Source organism: Brachyistius frenatus, unplaced genomic scaffold, assembly GCF_029030835.1.
Source record: "Brachyistius frenatus isolate BFR_SWC_R1_liver_20210118 unplaced genomic scaffold, ASM2903083v1 Contig_44, whole genome shotgun sequence".
NCBI lineage: Eukaryota > Metazoa > Chordata > Actinopteri > Embiotocidae > Brachyistius > Brachyistius frenatus.
The window spans coordinates 1,524,944-1,545,487 of record NW_027210643.1 but is presented as its reverse complement, the minus strand read 5'-3'; the positions used below and the strand labels follow the sequence as shown (position 1 = coordinate 1,545,487).

The 20,544-nt window shown below is 42.2% G+C and overlaps 2 protein-coding genes across 3 annotated transcripts; one reads left to right on the top strand and one right to left on the bottom strand.

Annotated features, from left to right (window-relative positions):
* Positions 1 to 939: 939 nt before the first annotated feature.
* On the bottom strand, positions 940 to 10,264 carry ints9 (integrator complex subunit 9). The gene is made up of 18 exons (XM_069703134.1): positions 10,068 to 10,264; positions 9,820 to 10,001; positions 9,410 to 9,537; positions 9,260 to 9,320; positions 9,030 to 9,092; positions 8,239 to 8,378; positions 7,898 to 7,984; positions 7,458 to 7,578; positions 6,345 to 6,479; positions 5,917 to 6,028; positions 5,607 to 5,787; positions 5,178 to 5,238; positions 4,226 to 4,397; positions 3,996 to 4,120; positions 2,762 to 2,929; positions 2,347 to 2,445; positions 2,135 to 2,272; positions 940 to 1,359 (listed from the first exon to the last, which is right to left on the bottom strand). Exons 2-18 carry the CDS (start codon positions 9,826 to 9,828, stop codon positions 1,183 to 1,185), a joined length of 1,977 nt encoding a protein of 658 aa, XP_069559235.1. The 5' UTR covers positions 9,829 to 10,001; positions 10,068 to 10,264; the 3' UTR covers positions 940 to 1,182.
* A 24-nt stretch (positions 10,265 to 10,288) lies between these two features.
* Positions 10,289 to 19,260, top strand: pla2g7 (phospholipase A2, group VII (platelet-activating factor acetylhydrolase, plasma)). Of its 2 annotated transcripts, XM_069703141.1 has the most exons (12): positions 10,289 to 10,435; positions 10,680 to 10,793; positions 11,253 to 11,380; positions 11,885 to 12,035; positions 12,428 to 12,521; positions 12,619 to 12,687; positions 14,374 to 14,539; positions 14,816 to 14,929; positions 16,473 to 16,564; positions 17,200 to 17,370; positions 17,470 to 17,618; positions 18,271 to 19,260. In XM_069703141.1, the coding sequence occupies exons 2-12, from the start codon at positions 10,730 to 10,732 to the stop codon at positions 18,369 to 18,371; spliced, it is 1,299 nt and encodes a 432-aa protein (XP_069559242.1). In that variant the 5' UTR covers positions 10,289 to 10,435; positions 10,680 to 10,729; the 3' UTR covers positions 18,372 to 19,260. The 2 variants fall into 2 exon arrangements, with proteins under 2 accessions (XP_069559242.1, XP_069559241.1); XM_069703140.1 differs by lacking the exon at positions 10,289 to 10,435 and having other exon boundaries at positions 10,460 to 10,793; positions 11,258 to 11,380.
* The last annotated feature ends 1,284 nt before the right edge of the window (positions 19,261 to 20,544 follow it).

The window sequence follows — 20,544 nt, the reverse complement described above, 5'->3', positions numbered from 1 at the left end:
TCCACTAGTGGACAAATACAACTCATCAACACTGTTGCAGTGTGTGCATGTGATTTACTTTCTTGTCTTCTACAACTCTTGCAACTCTGATCATTGCAGCTTGAGGCTGTTTTTTTATGATATATAAAATATATATTTACAAAAGATTTTACTCGCATTGAAAAAAGTGTAAACAACACAAACATCCTAACGTCCAAAGGGATGTTAGATTTCATTACCCACTAATTGTCGGTGATGCGCTTCGGCAGCAGTCCCAAAACGTCACGACGCAGTTTTAATTCACGCAACCATCCAACTGCGCTGGAAAGTCAAGTTGACATCATAAACTGTGTATAAAAGTAGCGGTATATATTTTAATTTTAGTTGAGACATTTTTAACTTAATCAGTGGTACAGTGCATTTTGTTGTACGGAGCACGTCTGTTGTGCGGACCATTAACATAAAGCACCGAGGTCTTCAAAGTGCTTCAGCAGCACTCGTGGATTATCATATTTACCAATGTAACAACTGACCGGCTGTTTTGACAGGTCACATGTAACAAAGGCTCTGTTGTATTCAGGAGTCCCAGGAAGCCGTGACAGTGAGTCAATAACAGGAACCTGAAACCAGAGCAGCTCAAAGGAATTCTGCCGTCATCGTCTCATTATTTACGACAGAGCTTTTCTTGCACCGCCTCATTCAGCAGGAAGAACATTTTGTACCAAATTTAAAGCCTTGAGTTCTTCAATAGAGGTTATAGTCAGATGAGAACAAATGACGTGTACTTTTTTTTTTTTTTAAGTTATGTGAGAAATGTGAATAACAAACAGACAAACCACAGGAACCTACAGGAGATGACTTTTTTTTTCTTTTTTTTTTTTTACTTCCTCCTTTGGAAAACAACCTCGAGTGGTTTCAAGTTTCCTTACCGACGAGGTTACAGTGATGAAAGACACAAAATTGGACTTTTTCAGATCTTTTTTTTAATACAAAATAATACATCTGGGTTTGTTTTTATAAATTTAAAAAAAAAAAAATCATCGCTGGGCTTCACAGTAAAACGACTGTAAATGTTACAGCGTTAAATGTGACAGTTCAGTTCAGCTCACAGCTCCTCGTCACATCCTTCCCTCCTCCCGTTTCTTCTGCTGCTGCTGCTGAAGCAGAAATGCGGTGAAGAACTAACAGAGGCGAGTTTTCAGGTCAGAGTTTCTGCAGGAAGCGCAGCACCAGGTCTCTCAGTGTGGTGCGCAGCGCTTCGTTGTTGTCGCAGACGATGTGCGTCCCGTCCTCCTCCAGCTGAATCAGCGTGTCCTCCGCCTGCAGGTGGAGGATGTGTCCGTCTGCCGTCTCCTCCACTTTGACCTCGGAGATCCCATGCTGCACGTGAGGAGACAAACGCACATGAACTTTTCATACATGTAAAATAAGCACTAATCCTGACAAGGTTACGCCATAGAGAGATTTTAATGTCCAAGAGGAAACGATTTTCAGGCTCCTCTGGGAATACGAATGCCAATGATGGGCCAATAAGAAGGCAGCATGGTACAGAAAATGATTTCAACTGCTGGCTGATATTTAAGTTTCCAGCAAGCGACAACCAGCAGTGACGTCACCCGTTGGTTTGTGAACGGCCGATATGAAACCTTGAATTCGTACTTTGGCCGTCGCCATCTTGCTAGTTTGGAGCAGGAAGTGACCGTATTTGGGCGAGCTGTGGGTCTGACTGATCTGATTGGAAACCCGCCGATACTACGTCCCGCCCACCGACAGCTGTAACCTGACTGCACCACAGGCCTGTCAATCAAACAGACACGCCCACCCACCCCCCACCACCTCCCCTCCAAAAAAAAACAACATCTTTTTGAAGCCTATTTTCTAATTAATGAGGGATTATTTTCAGATGGACAACCAGAAAACAAATAAGAAGCTAACAACACTGAAATAACTTGTGGAAAAATATAATTGACTGAGAATTTTATGAGACTAGTTGAATGGGAGTCTATGGAGCCGGAAGCTTTTTGGAGCCGACCCTCTAGTGGTACTCGGTGGTATTGCGGCTTAAGGCGCTTCCACGTTGGCATTTTTGCAGGCCGGAAGCTTCGTCCACTTTTATACAGTCGATGGTTTCCACCAATGTCTGCAGATTTCACACCTTTTGCAATGTGGCCAGGAAAGCTTCCAGGGGCACGGCTCCACTCAGCAGGGGTTTGGGGGCCAACACCACCGGGGGCTCCTCCATCACACGCTTCCTCTTCTTGGTGGGGGCCACAGGGGGGGGTTTGGGCACCGACTGGCAGCACATGACAGAGAAACGTCAGCGGACAGCAGGGAGATTACGCCTCTTAAAGACTTTTGTGAACTCACCTGCAACGTGTGCTTGTTGTCTTTGGAGTGCAGCACCGCAGACACGGTTGCCACGGAGATGCCAGGTTTAACCTCAGAGGGCACCAGCGAGTTGGCCAACTGGGAACAGAAGCAGAATCAGACTTTGAGAATTGAAAATCGGCCATCTGCTTCTTGACAGCACTCAATGTTTCCATAATACATTTCAATCTTGGATTATGACAGCTACTTCAGCACCACATGTCACCGTTCACTAAAAGCACATCAGAGAGTTTAAAATATGCCGTCACCATCTGTTTCCAAAGGGGCTGATTCGATCTTTTATTCAACACTTTCAGAGGACTCTGTTGAGGGCTTTTAACCGGGCAAGTTAAAGAATAAACCGACACCCTCGGGAGTGAAACCTGTTAAGAGCTTCTGCTCCGCAGCGCCTCACCTCAGGCAGGATGTAGATGCGTTCGTAGCGGCGTCTGAAGGGCAGGTTGAGGACAGAGCAGCGTCTGTAGGGCATCGGAGGAGGCTGCAGCTCCAGCATCAGGTCCGAGCGGTGGGACTGGGTCAGAGGGGGCTGGGTGTACTGCTCTGGACACACCACATGGAGGGGCTGCAGGGGGGAAAGACCGGGGACACTCGTATTTAAAAGTATCTAAAACTAGGATTCTTTTTTGGTCACTCTTTTTTAAGTGTTGGCTATTAATGTGTTTCCCCGGCCAGCAGCTGTGGCAAAAGTCATTTTTCTTATTAAATGATATTGAACATTTCTCATGATTATCAGGATTTATGTAACTTCATCTGTGTTAGCAGCTCGATGAGGTTGTACAAAGCTGTTTGGAGCGAAAACTAACATTACATGACAAAGTTCCCATCAGGGCAGTGAATAAAGATTATTTTTATTATTCATTTTTCTTTTGATTTTCTTAACTGATTAACCCTAAGGAATAAAAGAAAAAAGTACACACGCACAGTCGCAACTCCTGAACTGCAGCATGAAGTCGGACATCTTATAACAAGGAGAACACAAAAAAGTGTGAGATAAATAAAAGCAGTTCATTCATTTTAAACAATGAGTTCAGCGCTTTCTTGTTGCTTTTTTTTTTTTTAAATAAAAGTTAAGATTACTGATAACCTGACAAACCGAATGGATCTATTCATAGCCATTACTTATTAAATACAGTCCTTCTACATGTAAAGAGGACGAGTGGAGGAGTTTTAACATGATTACATCATAGAAGAACAACAGGGTCAGTTGAATAACGTCCAGTTCAACCAACCACTTCCCTCTGCAGCGTATCACGACTGTTGTGTTCTCTGCACGCTGACTTAAGCATTGTTCTGCTATTTTGTTTGTGACTCACCTGATAGCTTGTCAACTTGTTTCCATTTCCTGTTTCACCCACAGGACTCTTACTATATTATTTCCTTGTTCTCCTCTTACCATTATTGTGTGTAAAGAAACCCACGGGGCAGCCTTCTCTAAGCAAGACAATCAGGAGAGAACATTCCCTCTATAAACTCATCATTATTATTAACTCTTTTCACGCCCGTGTAATTCTCGTCTCGTCTTATTTCACCTTTTTCTCACAATCCACTCTAACTGGTGGAGGAAAAAGTGCCAACAGTCCATTCACCACGCGTGGGAATGGGATGATGATCAGGTGTTAACGGCGTACCTGGACTTCTTTGAGCAGCTTGGACACTTGGTGGAAGTTGAGCCGCGTGTCGATCGGACAGTAGACACACTTCATGGCCAGCGGCTGGTAGGGAGCCAGGGCGTCCAGGTAGGAGAAGTCCGGCTCTGGTGGTGGGAAAGAGAAGTCAGTGAGGACTTTAGGAGCTTAGTGTGTCCAGGATGACATCCTGTCATTCACCTCTGATGACACAGCAGTGTTTGCGTGGTTACCGGTGAAGATGATGGTGTTGAGGCTGGATTTGCCCCACAGCTCCATGAAGTGGACCACGTCGCCGAAGCGCAGCGACGGGTGTCCGGTGAAAACCACGCAGGGCTGTCGGAACTCGCTGCTGAAGTCTCCGTGGATGCTCGGGTAGTGCTTCAGCTTGTTGGTTTGGATCAGCTGCAACATCGGCAGAACGGGCAAAACTCAACAGAAGCCTGCGGCACATCTAATCTAAAATAATCCACCATTTCTACATTTGCCAGCAAACTCAAGAGAGACACGTTTACTAATAAACCAGGTGTTGGCAGATCCATAACTACATGGCAAATGTGTTTAAGTTTATTTGACCGATAATATTTGAAGTGGCTCCTGGTTACTTGTCTTTTTAAGTTATTTTTTGTTTCTCATTGATTTAAAGGTGGTTTTTTAAATGTGAAATACTGTTGGATTAACATGAGTTAGTCAAATTATATTTTCTAAACGCTCCACTGGTGGTGTTAAACATATTAAGATTTTATGTTGAGAAATATAAATGTACGTGTATATACAGAAAATGCACTTAATGGGCACTAAATTAGGAACTGTAGCAATCTAATGCAATTGAATACAACTAATATTCTGCGTTCCTCGTGAATATTGAAGCTGGTAAAAAATATTTCAAAATACTTTATATAGAGCAGTCTGGTGCACCACCCACTATGATCTCAATAATAAACATAAAGTGGAGTTATCATCCTTCTGAAAATGTAGAACTTAAGTCAGACGGGTGTATTGGTGTACATCAGAGTGCACAGGTGTTCCTAATAAAGTGCTCGGTGAATGTATGTCGTGAAAATTCTGCATCGTTGTTTTGAGTCGAGCTGCTTGCGGGAATCGTGTCAGATTCATGTCTACCGGCACAAAATCTGGTTCCGCAGCTCTGTTCTTACAGGTCGGAGACACGGCGGCAGGACTTACCTCTGCGTGGGGGAACGGAGGCTCGGGGAGATACACCTTTGATTGCTTGTTATGACAAAGCCTGAAATTATAAAGGAAACAAAATGATCTCGTAACTTAAACATAACATAAATAAATGAATAAAATCAGCACGGCCATTTAAAATATGGTGAAAATCCAGCTGCTCCACAAAACAATGTTTTGACTTTACAATAAATCACTGTCAAAAATTAAACTCTCTTCAGCAACAGTCTAAAATGAAGCATTCAAATTATATTACAGACACCGAGGCAAAAATGTGAAGTACAATTAAGACATGACTGTTTTTGTGCATATTGGGGGAAAACATCTGGAATTGATGTTTGATTGAGTTTCAATCCATCATCATATTCGGACTAATTACTCCTAAAGTCTGCTAGAATGAGGCGGTGTTGATAAACAGCTGCTCACCACTCAGCAAAGATCTGAGAGAACTCCAGCGAGCTGTTGGCCACGGGTGAGATGAAGTAGAAGGGCGTGGTGCCCAGGTTGGCGCTCTCGATGAACTGGTACAGACACTCCAGCAGGTCGTATATCACTCCTGAGGAGTAGCACGGCACCAGCACATTGCCGCCGGCCCGGATGGTCATGGCTGCAGGGACAGACAAATGACACACGACAACTTAAGGTGTTTCCAGCTCACTGTGGGACGCGCAGCGTGCTTATTGTCAAAGGAAGTGTCTACAAGTAACTCGATTATGTCCGGTACATTTCCACCTACCCAGGTTACTGCAGAATTCTCCCAGCATGCCGTCTGGGTTGGCGGTGGGCATCTGAGTGAGTCCTGTCAGGATCAGAACGTCACTGTTCTTCAGGGAACTCTGGTCCATCGGCTGGTAAATAAAATAAAAAAAGAAGGAAAAAAAAAAAGAGGAAGTTTAAATCATCATCAGACAAGCGGGGAAGCCAAACTATCCTGTGAGGTTTTTATAGGATAAAACACAGCTGATTTGTGATTATTAACTAAAATGAATCTACAGAGTTATCCTGGATTATCTTTCAAGTTTGGGGGTCATTTAAATTCATTCACACATTAAACATGTTGCTGCAACCATCCAACTACATCATATCTAGCTTAAATGTTACATTCTGGGTCATTACAGGTTTCCCAGGTGTAATTTCGTCAAACATTAGACCCGCTGACCGAACCTGTGGATGTGTGGTGAGCAGCGATGAACCCGACACGTAGGACACTTTCTCATGGTGAGACTGGATGATCCAGTTGGAGCTGCCCAGAGAGTAACCAGAGCTTAATGGGGAGATCTGCACAGCTCCAAACAACTCCTGGAGAAGAAAAGAAGTCATCACTATGACGACGCACAAATATGGAAAACACAAAGAGGAAACATGCAGCTGTTTTAGCAGCATATACAAGCATATGAATTAATCCTTCACTCGTAGCTAGAGCATCGCAGATTGCAAATATGTGACATGATCATCAGAATCGTGTTCATTCCTCTGTATACAAACAGCTGGATGAAACTAACAGATGTCATATTTGCACAATGTTTTCCTCAGTTTGCGGTTTGACTGTTGCTCTTTTGATGACGTCATCTCATGACTCCCACCAATTTTGACAATTGTCAGCAATTTCTTGGTATGTTTCAGTAATACACTTTGTATACATAAGTTGTTTGTTATATTTGCCCTGTTCAGTTTGTGTTTATAAAGTCTAAAAGGCAAACAGAAATGTAATTTATATTTATAAGTCCCCATGTTCAATGACAATAAATGGCTCTACTTTTTCACAAGGTGTATTATTAAACTATGATTTATAATATTGTCACGGAATAAATTAAAAAAAGACAATTATATCATTAACAACAATAATTTGTATGACAGTTAATCATGCAGTGGGATTTCAGGATTGTGAAAGCGCAACTCAAAGCATGTGGAGGAAAAACCAGCCTGAGAAATACATGAACACTTTCTAATATGCAAATAAAATGAAATATGTTTCAGAAACGTTACTTAGAAAAGACTCAAGACTAACACACTCACAACAAACATTTGCACATACTGTAAATATGGCATTCATATTGTAACAACAGAAATAGTGGATTAATAATCCACATAAATATCTGAGGAAGGAAACCACACATTAGATAAAACACACAGATGGATAATTTAATTGCTATATGTTACTTTTTAAAATTTTATTTACTTTGTCTACCAGGAGGTATTTTTCACGCATAAAATAACAGGATCTGTGTGTGTGTGTGTGTGTGTGTGTGGAGAACATAGGCCTGAAGTGGTTCTTACCACTTTCTGTGAATAACCCACGAGCTGCACTTTGCTGAGGGCAGAGTTGACCTCCTGCATACTGTAGCTTCGCTTCCACGTCCACACGTCCACCGCGTCCTTTAACGGTCCAGGCAGCAACCTAATATAATGAAAGGATTTTTTTTTTATTTGTGTATCACATTAAGTTCTATGTCTCTGCTGAAATGTACATCAAAGTAAAATGAAACTGCGTGATCGAAAATACACACACTAAAACTGAAGACAGAAAAAGAGAGATAGAAAAAGAGTCAAAATGCAGATTAAAAAAAAGTTGGTACAAGATTGTATAAATATTACATATATTAAACATAAATATAACCCAATACCAAACTTGATACTTTAAAACAAACATTTTCCCAAACCGGGCCCACTTGCTTTTCTTTTTGTACTGTGACAGTTGTTTTTAAAAGTTTAGCTACCTTTGTATTTCCTTGTTCTTCCAGCAGGTGGCAGACTGGGCTTTGGGAACTCTCTCCATGAAGTTGACCAGCTCCTCCATCAACAGTCTAAAGAAAGTACAGCAAAAAGCAAACCAGCTGAAGTTTACTTTCCTTCGTTATTTTTCAGACTTAAAACAAAAAATGTGACCTGAAGCCTGGCTGATTAAGACCTCTATCACATTTTACAATACTGTACTAAAAAAAATACATCTTTAATAATGTTAAAATCACATGAGCTTTTATTTCTTTAAAGAAAAAATACATTTTTAATAATGTTAAAATCACAATATGTTGACATTTTCACCCCCGTGTCTCTTTACCTCCCGATCTGCAGGGTGGGCTCGGTGGCGTACACGGTGCCCGTGAAGCCTGTGTGCTCAGTGATGTAGGGCAGGGCCATCATACAGTGGTAGTTGGAGATGAGGATGACATCGACGGTAGACAGGCCCAGCAGTTCTCTCTGATAGTTCAAGATCAAGGATATATGTTTGATTATTCTATGTAAATCAGTTATTACAATGTATATTGGAAGTACAGTCTGTAGAAGTTACAGATGATTAAAGCACTCACACTTTGTTGCTCCAGTAATAAATAAAGAAATAATTTTTTTTTTTATCATTGCTTCACACTGAATATCAGTACAAGCCACCGGCCGAATACTCCTTGTTTTGAGTTTGTAGACTCGAGCAATTGAAATCAAACACTCAAGATAAAAACAGATAGATGTCATTTTGTCTGAATACTGCCTTGGTTCCCTCCCCGAGTCATGTCAGCGTCACACTTATGAGTGACGGCTTGAACTAAACACAAGAAAGGCAGACGGGCTGAGTATACGTTTAATTAATTAATAATTTTTTTTTTTTTTAAAAGGCTACTTTAATATGCAAAACCTTTAAATTGTAATTTAATGAGAAACGACCAACTGCAACATACATATTCTGATATTTATTGCGAAGATGTTGATTTGATGTAAAAATATGCAACACGTCACCGCTTTCTTTTGACCTCAGCTCGTTTCTCATGATCAACAGCGACATTTTATTGTAACTGTATAATTCCCAGAGAACCAAACCTTTTAGTAGAGTCGTGTGGTGGCTGGAAGTTTTATTACCTCAGGGAGACAAAACTCAGGCTGCGAGTCCACAAACACACGTCCTGCACACTCCTTCAGCTCCTGGAAAGATGGGAAGAAATGGTTTTGTCTACATGTGCAGGCCTGAGTCGTCATAGTAACATACTGTATGTAGATTAAAAAAAAAAAAAAGACAAAGATAAAAAGTGGTCTGACAAAGCACAAAGCAAAAACAAGTTATAGTTTAGATACAGGCATCTTCTCATTACCTTTTCCAAGTTCACTGTTCCATCTTTGGACACCCAGCCAGGTAGCTTGGAGAGTCTCGGGCTGAAAAAGAACAAAAACAGCCTCCATTATTCAGAGCAACGACAAGTCGACCACCTATAAATGAATGAATAAAGGTGCCAGAGACTCACCTGTGCACCAGAGGAAGGGGCAGGAAGTTGAGGACAGAGGTGGTGTCCAGTCCACAGTCCAGCATGATGGTGGTGGACTTGAACTTGAGGACATTGCACGGCAGCGTGGGATGACCAGACAAACAATACTGTGAAGGAGAAATACACCGTCAGAAACACGGCGGCTGGCCAGGAAGACGCAGCAGAAGCGGGATAAACGCATCAAAAGGAGCAAAGTGTGTTTATGTCACCAGCCTGCGTGTCTTTCATGGTTTACACACTCCGGCTTGGCTGTTAGCTGCCGAGCTAGCTTCAGTGGATGAGACAGTAGCTAACAGACGGGGCTATTAGCTGTCGAGCTAACCCAGTTAGCCGCTCTTTAGGCGCCTGTTATTAACGTTGTTCTCTTTACTGGAACGTCCATTACTCACCAATTTCATTTTTTACCAAGAGACACGACTGATAAATTAGTTGAATAAGTAGCTGTTGCTGACAGCATCGTCCTGCAGAGTGTTTACCGGTCTCGGCTGACTGTGTTGTGTGTGTGTGTGTGTTCGCCTCTGTTTGTCCTCTGCTGCCCCCTACAGAGCCGGAGTCCAATGTGTGTGTTCGCCTCTGTCTGTCCTCTGCTGCCCCCTACAGAGCCGGAGTCCAACTCCACTCACAGATAAACCTACACGTGTCAAGATTCGCCCCGATCGTGATCAGACCGTCGCGTGTAACGCAAAAATGCCCCGAAAAGAGCACCCGCGCTCCCCCAAAATATCGACACGACATTTCCATTAAAACGTCGATAAGTGTTGTCAACAAACGCACGTGCCCGCGGCGCTGTCAGTCAAAAGACACACGAGAGCCGTAACACACGAGAGTTCACAGTTTTACGACAGGCGTTTAAAAAAAAAAAAAAAAGCCTCTGTCGTAATTATAGCGATAACGAGCCGGGACAGTTTATCGTTCATTTTATACGATATGTACGTCATACAATATTGTGTAATGTTTTTTTTTTTTCACAACCAGAGGCGGAGCGACGTGGACGAAACCCGTCCGGTACACACCGCCCCGGGGGGGGTAACCCTCTTACGCTAGTAGCGACTAAACCCGGTCAAACCGCTCCCGAGTGACTCACGCCGGTGTATTAATCTCCAGAAAGTCAAATTAGTTTCGCGGTAATGTTGCGAAACCGACGTAGTAACACCGGCAGGCCACCGCAACGTCTGTAACCTCCGGTAGGCGCTGTGTTGTTGGGTTTTTTTTTTGTTTTTTTTTCTATTGGTGTTTTCTGTGATTTCAGAGGACATACCTGACGTGCGTGTCAGCTCTCTGTCGCAACGACCGAGGTCGATGTTGTCTCACGGAGGATCTGTACTGTTGGCAGTCAAGAGAGTTTACGAGTGGGCAAAGACAGGTAGGAGCTGAAACGACGCCTTTTTGTTTATTTGTTTTTATTATTTGATTATTTTTAACTGACAGCACAAACACTGTAAATGTCCGTAGAGCTGTTCAGTCCGCTGCGTCTGGTGAAGTTTGATTCAAGTTACTTACTATTAATGTCAGATGAGTCATATTTGTCTGTTCACCCATAAAACTGGAGACTTATTTGTCACCGAAGAAGTTGCTCGTACAGTAAGAAAGGTTTAATATTTAAAAAAAACAAAAAAACCAATGCATGTTGATACTGGGAAGTAAAAGTGCTGTGTTCATAATGTGCTGACATTTAAAACCCACAGCCTGAAATCTGGAGCAGAAGTCAAGACCATAGTCTGCTTTTTTTTTTTTATTGTCAAATCATGTTATCAGTGTCTGAATGAAAGTCTCTGTCACTACTTCCTGTATTTTCTCAGCTAAATGTGTCTCTGACTGTCAGATCAGTGGAGGTACACGCTTGGTTTCTTCGCCATGGGAAACTCCTGCAGTAACCATCTTGGGATCCCTCCAGCCAAGGGCCCCAACGCTGTGGGCTGCACTGACTTCATGATGGATCACACTGCCCAGGTAGGAGCACCATATATATTTATATACACTGTCTGTCCACTTTGTGTGTTAATGTGTAAAAGTTCAAACGGGTGCTTTTTGTTTGTGACAAATGAAATGGGATCACTTAGGAAACATGAGGTGTAAAATCTGGACAGGTTGAGTGTTGTTATGTCATTTAAATCTTTCTTTTGTCACTGTAAAGAACAGCATCAGAAATAATCTGCACTGAATCTTCCGCTGAACGTCAAGCAGTGGTTTAAAGCCACTGTATGTTGAAAGAAAAAAAAGGGAAGTTGGCAGCTCATCTGGATATATCCTGTAATGATTGATTTGCATCCATTAGGTATCCTGCACCATGAATGATTAGGTGAATACAGTCGCTATAAATCTGTTCATCCTGCAGTTCATCAGAGACGCGTGTCGGGTACCGACACAAACCGAACGCAATCACATACAAGACGCGCTTTGCTGCTCACATCTCCAGAGACAGCCGTGTGTGTTTAACTGTACTCTCGCCAACAGGGCACCTTCTTCAGACTCTACTATCCCTGTCAGGAGACCGAAAAGGCAGAGAAACCCGACTGGGTACCGTGCAGGGAGTATTTCAACGGCCTGGCGGACTTCATGAAAATCAACAGGGCCATCAGTGAAAGGATTTTCAACTACCTCTTTGGTGAATGATGTCAGTTTGTAACAATTTAACGGCAGCAAGTAGAGTATGTCTTTAATGTGAAACTACAGCAGCATTTCTCCGTGTCTTGAACTTGGTCCGCCATCCTTTCAGGTGGCCGCTCATCAAATCAGTTGAAAATTTTTGTCAAAATTGTGTGACCGTTGCACATTAAAATCACATTAAAATTTTTCAAATTGGCGCACTACCGAGCGACAATAATGTAACCTTGACACCAGTGAAAGTAGAAACAGGAAGTAAATTAATACGGTGGGGAAAGCTAACAACACCATGGCTTCCTTTTTTTTTTAAATAGACATAAAATACGCAGCTTCGTGTAAAGTGACTAAAATGTAGAAAAACAAGCTCATGTATTTGTCATATTTTTATTTCAGGGTCCTTTAAGATCCCGGCCTACATGGACGCGCCATTTAAATCAAATAGGAAATGTCCTGTAATTGTTTTCTCCCACGGCCTGGGAGCCTTTAGGTAAACACAGCACACCGTTTTACACACTGCTGCTGTCTCAACTCATCATCCAGCTGACTGATCAGCTGCTGTGTCTGGTATCATTGGTGTTTCCTAGGACTTTGTATTCAGCCATATGTGCAGAAATGGCTTCTCAGGGCTTCATCGTGGCGTCCGTGGAACACAGGTAATCAGTTGTTTTATTATTTAAGTCCACGTTTAGCTGATAACTAATCTTCATGCAGATGTTACGATTCATTCTATTAAAAAAAACAAAAAAGTACAGAAAGTAATTACATACACATACGATGATGTCAAATTTAGTTGTTAATCATTTACATGTTTCAGAAATGAAATTTGCCTGTACTTGAAGGTAACTTGATATTCCACGTAGCATAATGCTAACATTAGCATAATGTTGCTGGATTCAGACTCCTCACTCGTTGATTTTATTGATCGGAATAAATGGATAAATTATAAGATCCAAAAAAAAAAAAAAAAAAACAGTCCAGAGGGAAGTGACGTCACCGAACCTCAGGTCACACGAGCCTTTCAGCGCTGAAGAGGAGATGGAAGTTGAGCGGCCGAGCGGCGCCGCTTCTAGCAAGAGATGTATATGTACTCTTGCATATTGAAACGGAGGCTTTTTGTCGGCGTTGTTCTGCAGCCTTGTTTAGGGTCTTGGCATGGTTAAATTGGCCGATTAAATTCGATGAGAAACGTTGTCCGCGTCTGCAGCTGAAGGTGGTGTTTTCAAAATTCAGCACATACGCTGAAGCACACGAATCTGTTTGAACGCTGCAGTCATTTAGACCGACACATTCATGTGTGGGAGCTTCACATACTCGGAACGATATTCAAAACTGCAGGTTCACACGACAAAACACGAGTCCAACGCGTCATTCTGGAGGAAATTGTAGTTTAAACGCTGGCCAAGCAAACGGCAACAGAGGTCAGTCTCCTCTGCAGCGGCTGTCTGTTTATCTGTGGAGTAGGAGGGGAGAGGGTGTGCAGACAATAGTACGAACCAGCTCATCACATTTCTTTTCAGTATAGAGACAAGGGGACCATATGGAGATGAACATAATGGCCACAGTGGAGCTGTCACTCACGCCGATTGAAGTGGTGTTTGACTGAACTTTAGTGGGCCGGTTTCAGCCTGACGCCCCAGAAAGAACAAGTGGCGGTGACGTCAGAGCCGTGACACCAGACACACTTTGTTTGGCGTGGCTGCAGTGACGGCCGGCGGTCGGTCGAGCCGCTTTTGTCACATCAGCTTCTGCTTATTCACGTCGGGCAGCAGGTCTGAACACGAAGAAGAGTCGGCAACTGAACCGTCCAGCGTGTCTGCGTGTGAACCGTGAAACTGGAAACTAGTAACTGCATTAATCACGTGTGTCTCATTGATTTGCAGGCTTCTTTTTTTTTTTTTAATTATCATTATTATTATTATTATTATTATTATTATTTATGTGCAGGAAACAGGATGCATTAGAGGCCTGTGCCAAAACCCAGTATTTCCCAGTTACATAAAGAAAGTTCATTTAGTACAGATTATTTTCTCTATTAATTCTGTAGTTGGTGATCTGGTAAAAGGTTGTAGTTTGGATGTTTGGTCCACTAACAGCTCACTGCTGTATTTAACAGAGAAATGACTGAGGATGAATTGAATTATAACAGATCGAACTGGTTGGTTTTTAATCATTGCAGCTCTATTTATGTCAGCTTTTATTGATTTTCTTTAGTTAGAAAAGAAACATTTTCAGGTGAAACTTCCACAAAAAAAAAAAAAAAAAAGCCAGTTTAACATCTATTTTTCAGCTGTTGAATTATTGTGATTTTGCAGCAGGGTGCGTTTTCTTTTCTTCCTCAGAGACGAGTCGGCCTCAGCTACGTATTTTTTTCGTGAGACATCCGAAAGTGCAAATGAGAATTCGGCAAAAACATCGGCTTCGGCCCGAGACACCTTGGTGAAGGAGTGGATGTACTACAGAGCTGTGCAGCACGGAGAGAGCGAATTCACCCTCAGAAACAAACAGGTGACGTGTGTTAGGAGCTCCTTCAGTCCAGTGACGCGAGTCAGTGTATCACAGTAGATGGAGATTGTTCTGTCAGACCGTGTGAGTTCAGAACTCACTGCAGCCGGATTACATAACATCTGAACCAATGATGTTAAAATCAAACCACATCCTGGCTTGTTCAGTCCGACTCTTTTCTCCTTTTGTCATCATCACACGTTGGTGAGTTTGTATTTCAAAGATGGGGAAGTAAATGAAATTGAAGTGCTCTCTATTCCGTCCTCCTTTTCTTCTCAGGTGAAACAAAGAGCAAATGAATGCATTCTGGCTCTGGACAAACTCACTGAAATCAACTCGGGGATAGACGTGCAAAATGCTTTGCAGACCCGGTTCGACTGGACGACGCTGGAGGTGAGCTTTCCATCAGCGTTGGTTTTTAGGTTTGGAGGTCCCGAGTGTCGGCAGCATATCGGGCAAAACAACGAGCGTCTGGAGGTTATTAGAAGAATGCAGGAAAAAAAAAAAAAAAAGTCCCAATTGAAGCTGGAGTCTGTCGGCTGCAGGTCACAACTCTGCAGCTGCAGAGCTGGTAGAAAGACTTAGAAATAAGGGTTCAGGGGTCGACTGGACTTGAGAGAACCGACCATTCATCAGACATCTGAATGGAAAAGCTGACCAGAATATCAACAGAATATCTGAGAACCAGTTCATTCTTTCAGCATCTGTGTGACTGAGGACACGTGATGTCCATGAGAGTCTGTGTGGACTCGGCAGTTGTTTCTTGCTGTATGTCTCGTCTGTGTTTCAGTCTCGGTCTTCTTAGTAAGGGGACGCAAACAGTTTCCTTTCTTTGTCCTCCATGTTGTTCAGCCAATTACATTAAACAAAGGAGCGCTTCTTCTTGCAGTCAGCAGGTCGACATGAAGTTTTCATGAAGTGTGTTCACATACAACAGTTTGTGCCTAAACTAAGATGTGTAGCTCGTATTTGTCGACTCATGATTATTAGTCACTTTCATAGTAGTTCAAAGGTCTGCTGCTGTTGGGGCACACAGGACAGGATGAGTTGCCATGTAACCGGGTTCAGGAACCTTTTGTTGCGTCTCTCTAACACTGTCCGTACAAATTTGAATTTTTGCTCTTCCAATCAGAATCCGATCATCCCGATTGGCCGTCTGCATTATGAACTGCACAAGATCCAATCTGTGTGTACGGGTGTCGATCCTTATTATTTAGTCTTATCCACGTTGGTTGCTATAGTATTGACTTTGCGGCAGGAAGTAGAGGTAACTGACATAAGCAAACCCAAACTGAGGGTATTTCAATGGGCTTGTTTATCAACCACTTGGCAATGTGGAGCCACTAATGTGGTAACAGACGTGTGGTTTGAAACTCATGTGATTGATGATTCCAGTCGGATGTGCACATGACCCAGAGTTTGACAGACAGTCAGAACATAACAATCTGATACAGAAAGGAGTGAAGGTCAGACAGGAAGTTGTCTCCAGAAAATGTTTCTTTTTTTTTTTTTTTTTGGACTCAAAACACATCTTTAAAAATTGGTCATGTAAATACTCTTTTACAATTTAGTGTGGTTTTAATCTGATTTACTTAAACAGCTGCACTCTGCAGAAAATGTGACTGAGCAGGAGTTCCTAGTGCGTTAGCTGGGGACTGTTTTCAGCCACAGATTAGGAGAGCGATTTGTGGCAGCAGTACACTGCATAATTATCAAACGGCCTCTAAACAACCAGTTTGTGTGGGTGGGTTCGCTGTGGGGCCTTGAAGCTCTGTGACACAGAGGATACTCGTTTAAAGAAGCCATTAGTTGTCGTCTTTTCATGCAAATTGGCCGACAACAAAGAGAATTAAGAATATCTCCAGGCTTCTCCTTTCACCCGTGATCTGATGGAGAAACCTGGAGCTGAAGTTTCTTCTACTTCCTCTGGTCTCAGAACTCCATGGATCTGTGTAGGACGGCAGCGATGGGACATTCCTTCGGGGGAGCGACGGTGATCGAAGCTCTCTGCAAAGAGGTTAAATTCAAGTAGGTGCCTTTGAAATACTCACTCATTTTATTAACTGCAGTCACTTCCATCATCCTGCTTGCTTGTCGCAGGGAATCAGAAGTGTATTAGAAAATGAGGATCGTGTTTTAATTAGAGCATAACAATCATGAAGAGATGCAATCTGTTAAAAAAAAACAATGCATTCAGACACCTTCACTTTTGGCAAACGTGATTCCTCTTAATGTAATTTTACTTTCTAATCAAACTGTCATTTTCCCCTTTAATCTACAATAAATAACCCGTAATGAAGAGGTTAAAACGTTTTGAAAAAATTGTAAATTTATACAAATCACTAACTGGAATCTCTCATTTAAAAAGTATTCAGACCCTTAATTTAACCCTTCGGCAGCCATCAGAGCTTCTCGTCTTCTTAGCCAAGTCTCTCTACAGATACGAGGTCTTCCTGCAGATCTACTGAAACCTTCCATCAAATCTACATACAAGCCTGTTGGGACTCAACCAAGACTCAAAAGTTGTAATTGTCCCAAAGGGGCTTCTACAAAGTATCACTTTAAAGGCCTGAAAACTTAATGAGACAGTAAATTAGATTTTAGTTTAGGATTTTTAATAAATTTAGACAATAAATAAAGACAAACTCGCCCCCTCTAATCAGGTGTGGAGTCGCGCTGGATGCCTGGATGTTTCCTTTAGACGACGAGATTTTTCCTCGGGTGAAGCAGCCCCTTTTCTTCATCAACTCGGACAAGTTCCAGTGGGCAGGAAACATCAGCCGCATGAAGAAACTGGACTCTGCCGTGATACAGAGGAAGATGATCACGATCAGGTACAACACACAGAAAGGTGGAGGTTTAATAACGTCAGTAAAAACACGTTTCCACCTCTGACCTTGTGCCAATGTCTTCTCTTCAACGCGCTCCTTCAGAGGTACAGTCCACCAGAGTTTCCCAGACTTCACCTTCCTGACGGGCAACTGGATCGGGAAGCTGATGAAGCTGAAGGGAGAGCTCGACCCGGAGCTCGCCATAGACCTCTCCAACAAAGCAACGCTAGCCTTTCTGCAACGCCATCTGGGTAAGAAAAGTCCGCCTGCCAGCCCCGTCAGGTTCAGGCCCAAATCCCAGTCACCCGCCTTTGGCCCTGCCGCTCCGTTAACGGGCCCAGGCGGGGTAGGAGGTACCATTCGTTCTATGTACTGAAGGGCAGAGGGTCATATAGCCCTCCAAACAGTGTTTTAAATGCACTCAAAATGGAGGTGTAGAAGACAAACTGAAGCAACAGAACATTAAAAATGGTCCATAAAATAGATAGATTTTTTTTTTGTAAGAATATTTTTGTAATCTGAAAGTGCAGATTAAGGATAATAAAGCTATTTCTCATTCAAACAGATTGAAGTCTTGTTTGTGAGCATTAACAGTGGATTCGCACTATTTTGTCACCATACTGTATATTAGCAATCAAATTGCTGAGTTAGACTTATTAAAAGAATAATTTAGGTGAATTTGGGATACTGTTGACGTAACAAGTGGTGCCCCATTTCCTTAGTGCAATATTTTAAGCCCTACCTCTTGCTCCGTACTGAGGGGCACTACCCGGTGGAGAGGTTAGGTTAGGTAGTTACTTTATTAATCCCCGAGGGGACATTTTTTTCACTCCAAAACTAGGGATTGGGCCTAAATCTGTCATTTTAAATTCTGTTAAATACCAAAACTCTTTTATCTTGAAGGTCTGGAGAATAACTTTAATCAGTGGGACCCTCTGATCAACGGAGAAGATGAAAACCTCATTCAAGGAACTAACATTACTGTGCTTCAGTCCGCCATCTGAACTGCCACTCTGCCTCGCACACAGAAGAACACCTGGCCGTCAGCTGAACAACGGGGAGTCGGTGGGACGGTCCCAAAATATCCAGCCGCGCCATACTTGGCATTTCACACATTTTATTTCAAAATGGACTGAGGATAGCATTTTGGAGTAGTAATGGAGAGGAAAGCTAAAGTCTACCTCATCAGCGGGAAAGATTTTGTTTTCTTGAAGCACTCAGTGTAGCCGTGTTTGTTTCACGAGGCCTGAACATTGCATACGAGCAGCTCAACACATCTTTTCACTGTCGGTGAAATCTTTACGAAGAGCAAATCCTTGTGATCAGTTTCATCTTTGAGTGTAAAAACAGATACTGTACGTCTCTGTGGATATATGAGCTTCCAGCAGAGACACCATACTCTAGGATTGCTGTGATTACGTAACGAGGCCTATAATGAGAATCAGAATCGAACCAATCGACTGGGGAAAAGTATGATTAGAGACTGACTCATGATCTTAATTTTTAGCCAAGATAGCAAACAAAAGGGAACTATTGTGATTGAACAGATGATTTTACAAACACTAAAAGGCAGCAGGAATATATCATGTACCTTAACTCTCAGTGCAGTTCATCCTGGATCAATGTAACACTTTTATACACTTACTGTCTGGAATATCTGCATTTGTACACAACAGAAATGCAATAAATCTGGTTTATATATTAAAAGGCTTCATTTTCCAGGTCCTGACTTTTACATCTTTAAATATGCAGCTGGAACTTGATACCTTACGTAATACTCAGTAACAACCAACACAAAAATACCTGAAACTCTGATCCTGGAAATGTGCAACTTCACTGAAATATAACCGTGTCATTATATCAAGTCAGAACAACAAAGCAAGAATATCCTGCTGCAGCTGTTTTTTTTTTTACAGGGAAGATTCACTGAATATATCTCAGAGAAGCAGTCAGGTGTGAAAGAGAGAAATGACTCATTGACAAGATAACATTGAGAACAGCTGGTTGTTAACAAAGCAGACACTAAATGTAGATGAGTTTTAACTAATAAATACAAATCGTTTGTTAGAGATGAATGAAGTAGTTTTTAATTGTGTTTAAAACATTTTCTCTTATCAAATACATACATGACCTGAGGTTGAGCCGCTCCAAAACACGGGGAAGGAAAACCACGACTCATCTCCAGAAACCTGCAATGTTTATTGTATCAACAGAAATCTTCAACGCATGCATGTGTTCACAGCAAATACAGAAAAATATCTCACATTTCACACGACAGCCACTCAAATCAATATCTTACAAATCAAACAGAAAATAGTGGCGGATTATCAGAACTGTAATCTGTAACAACAGTTCTCCAAGTACTGGTGGGGGACACATGGAGACCGACAAACGCTTTCACGACTATTAACTGCACAAAAAGCACTTTTAAACCTGAGGTTGGTTTTCAAAAAGGAACAATTAGAAAAGCCATTAGGTTAAAAGGAGAGAGGACATGCTGGGACAACTCAAATCAACACAGGCAATGAGAACAAACACAACAAAATCTGAACCTGTTTGATGCAACATAAAACATGCAGCCAATACAACTTCACAAAGGAAATGAGCAGCAGCTACTCCTCCGGCGGCTGATCAGCAGGCAGAACATCAGCAGCACCGTCGGTGACGATCAGAGAGAGGTGAGTTATCTGTGACAGCCGGGTCTCTAAAAGGAAGGAGAGAATAAAGAAACTGCAGTTGTTTGGAAGTGAATGCAACATATTACAGATCGTAGCCGTGATCCTGCAAAAGAGACGTTACAGTCGTGGAGATTAATGAACACGAGGAGAATAAAACAAGTATCCGTGCAGTGCTTTACAGATACCAGAATATCAAGTAGTACCAATGATAAATAGATCACTGAAATCAACTCGTGTGTGTGTGTGTGTGTATTTTTTGTGTATTTCCATTTCTACTTCTGACTGAAATAGTTACGACGATCCGAGAACACAACTCACCAAAACTGTTCTCAGCAGGAGACATTTCTTCTGTCGGCAAACTGCCATCAAGATCCTGAAAAATCAAGTTCAGATCTTCAGACAGTGACGTGACCTGATCCAACACATCGAATGTTCCCACAGTAAACCGGATGTTCGGTTTTCTTTACGCCAACAATCAGTAGCTCGAGTGTCCGTTTGA

Excerpts from the sequence above, each read along its gene's own strand:
- ints9 (XM_069703134.1), bottom strand. Across the intron at positions 7,579-7,897 it reads AAGAACAAGGAAATACAAAG|GTTGCTGCCTGGACCGTTAA; the intron begins GTAGCTAAACTT and ends TCATTATATTAG. Across the intron at positions 2,273-2,346 it reads ACAACAAGCACACGTTGCAG|TCGGTGCCCAAACCCCCCCC; the intron begins GTGAGTTCACAA and ends ATGTGCTGCCAG.
- pla2g7 (XM_069703141.1), top strand. The coding sequence starts at position 10,730 with ATGTTGTCTCACGGAGGATCTGTACTGTTGGCAGTCAAGAGAGTTTAC. Across the intron at positions 11,381-11,884 it reads TGATGGATCACACTGCCCAG|GGCACCTTCTTCAGACTCTA; the intron begins GTAGGAGCACCA and ends TCTCGCCAACAG. Across the intron at positions 17,371-17,469 it reads AGGAAGATGATCACGATCAG|AGGTACAGTCCACCAGAGTT; the intron begins GTACAACACACA and ends GCGCTCCTTCAG.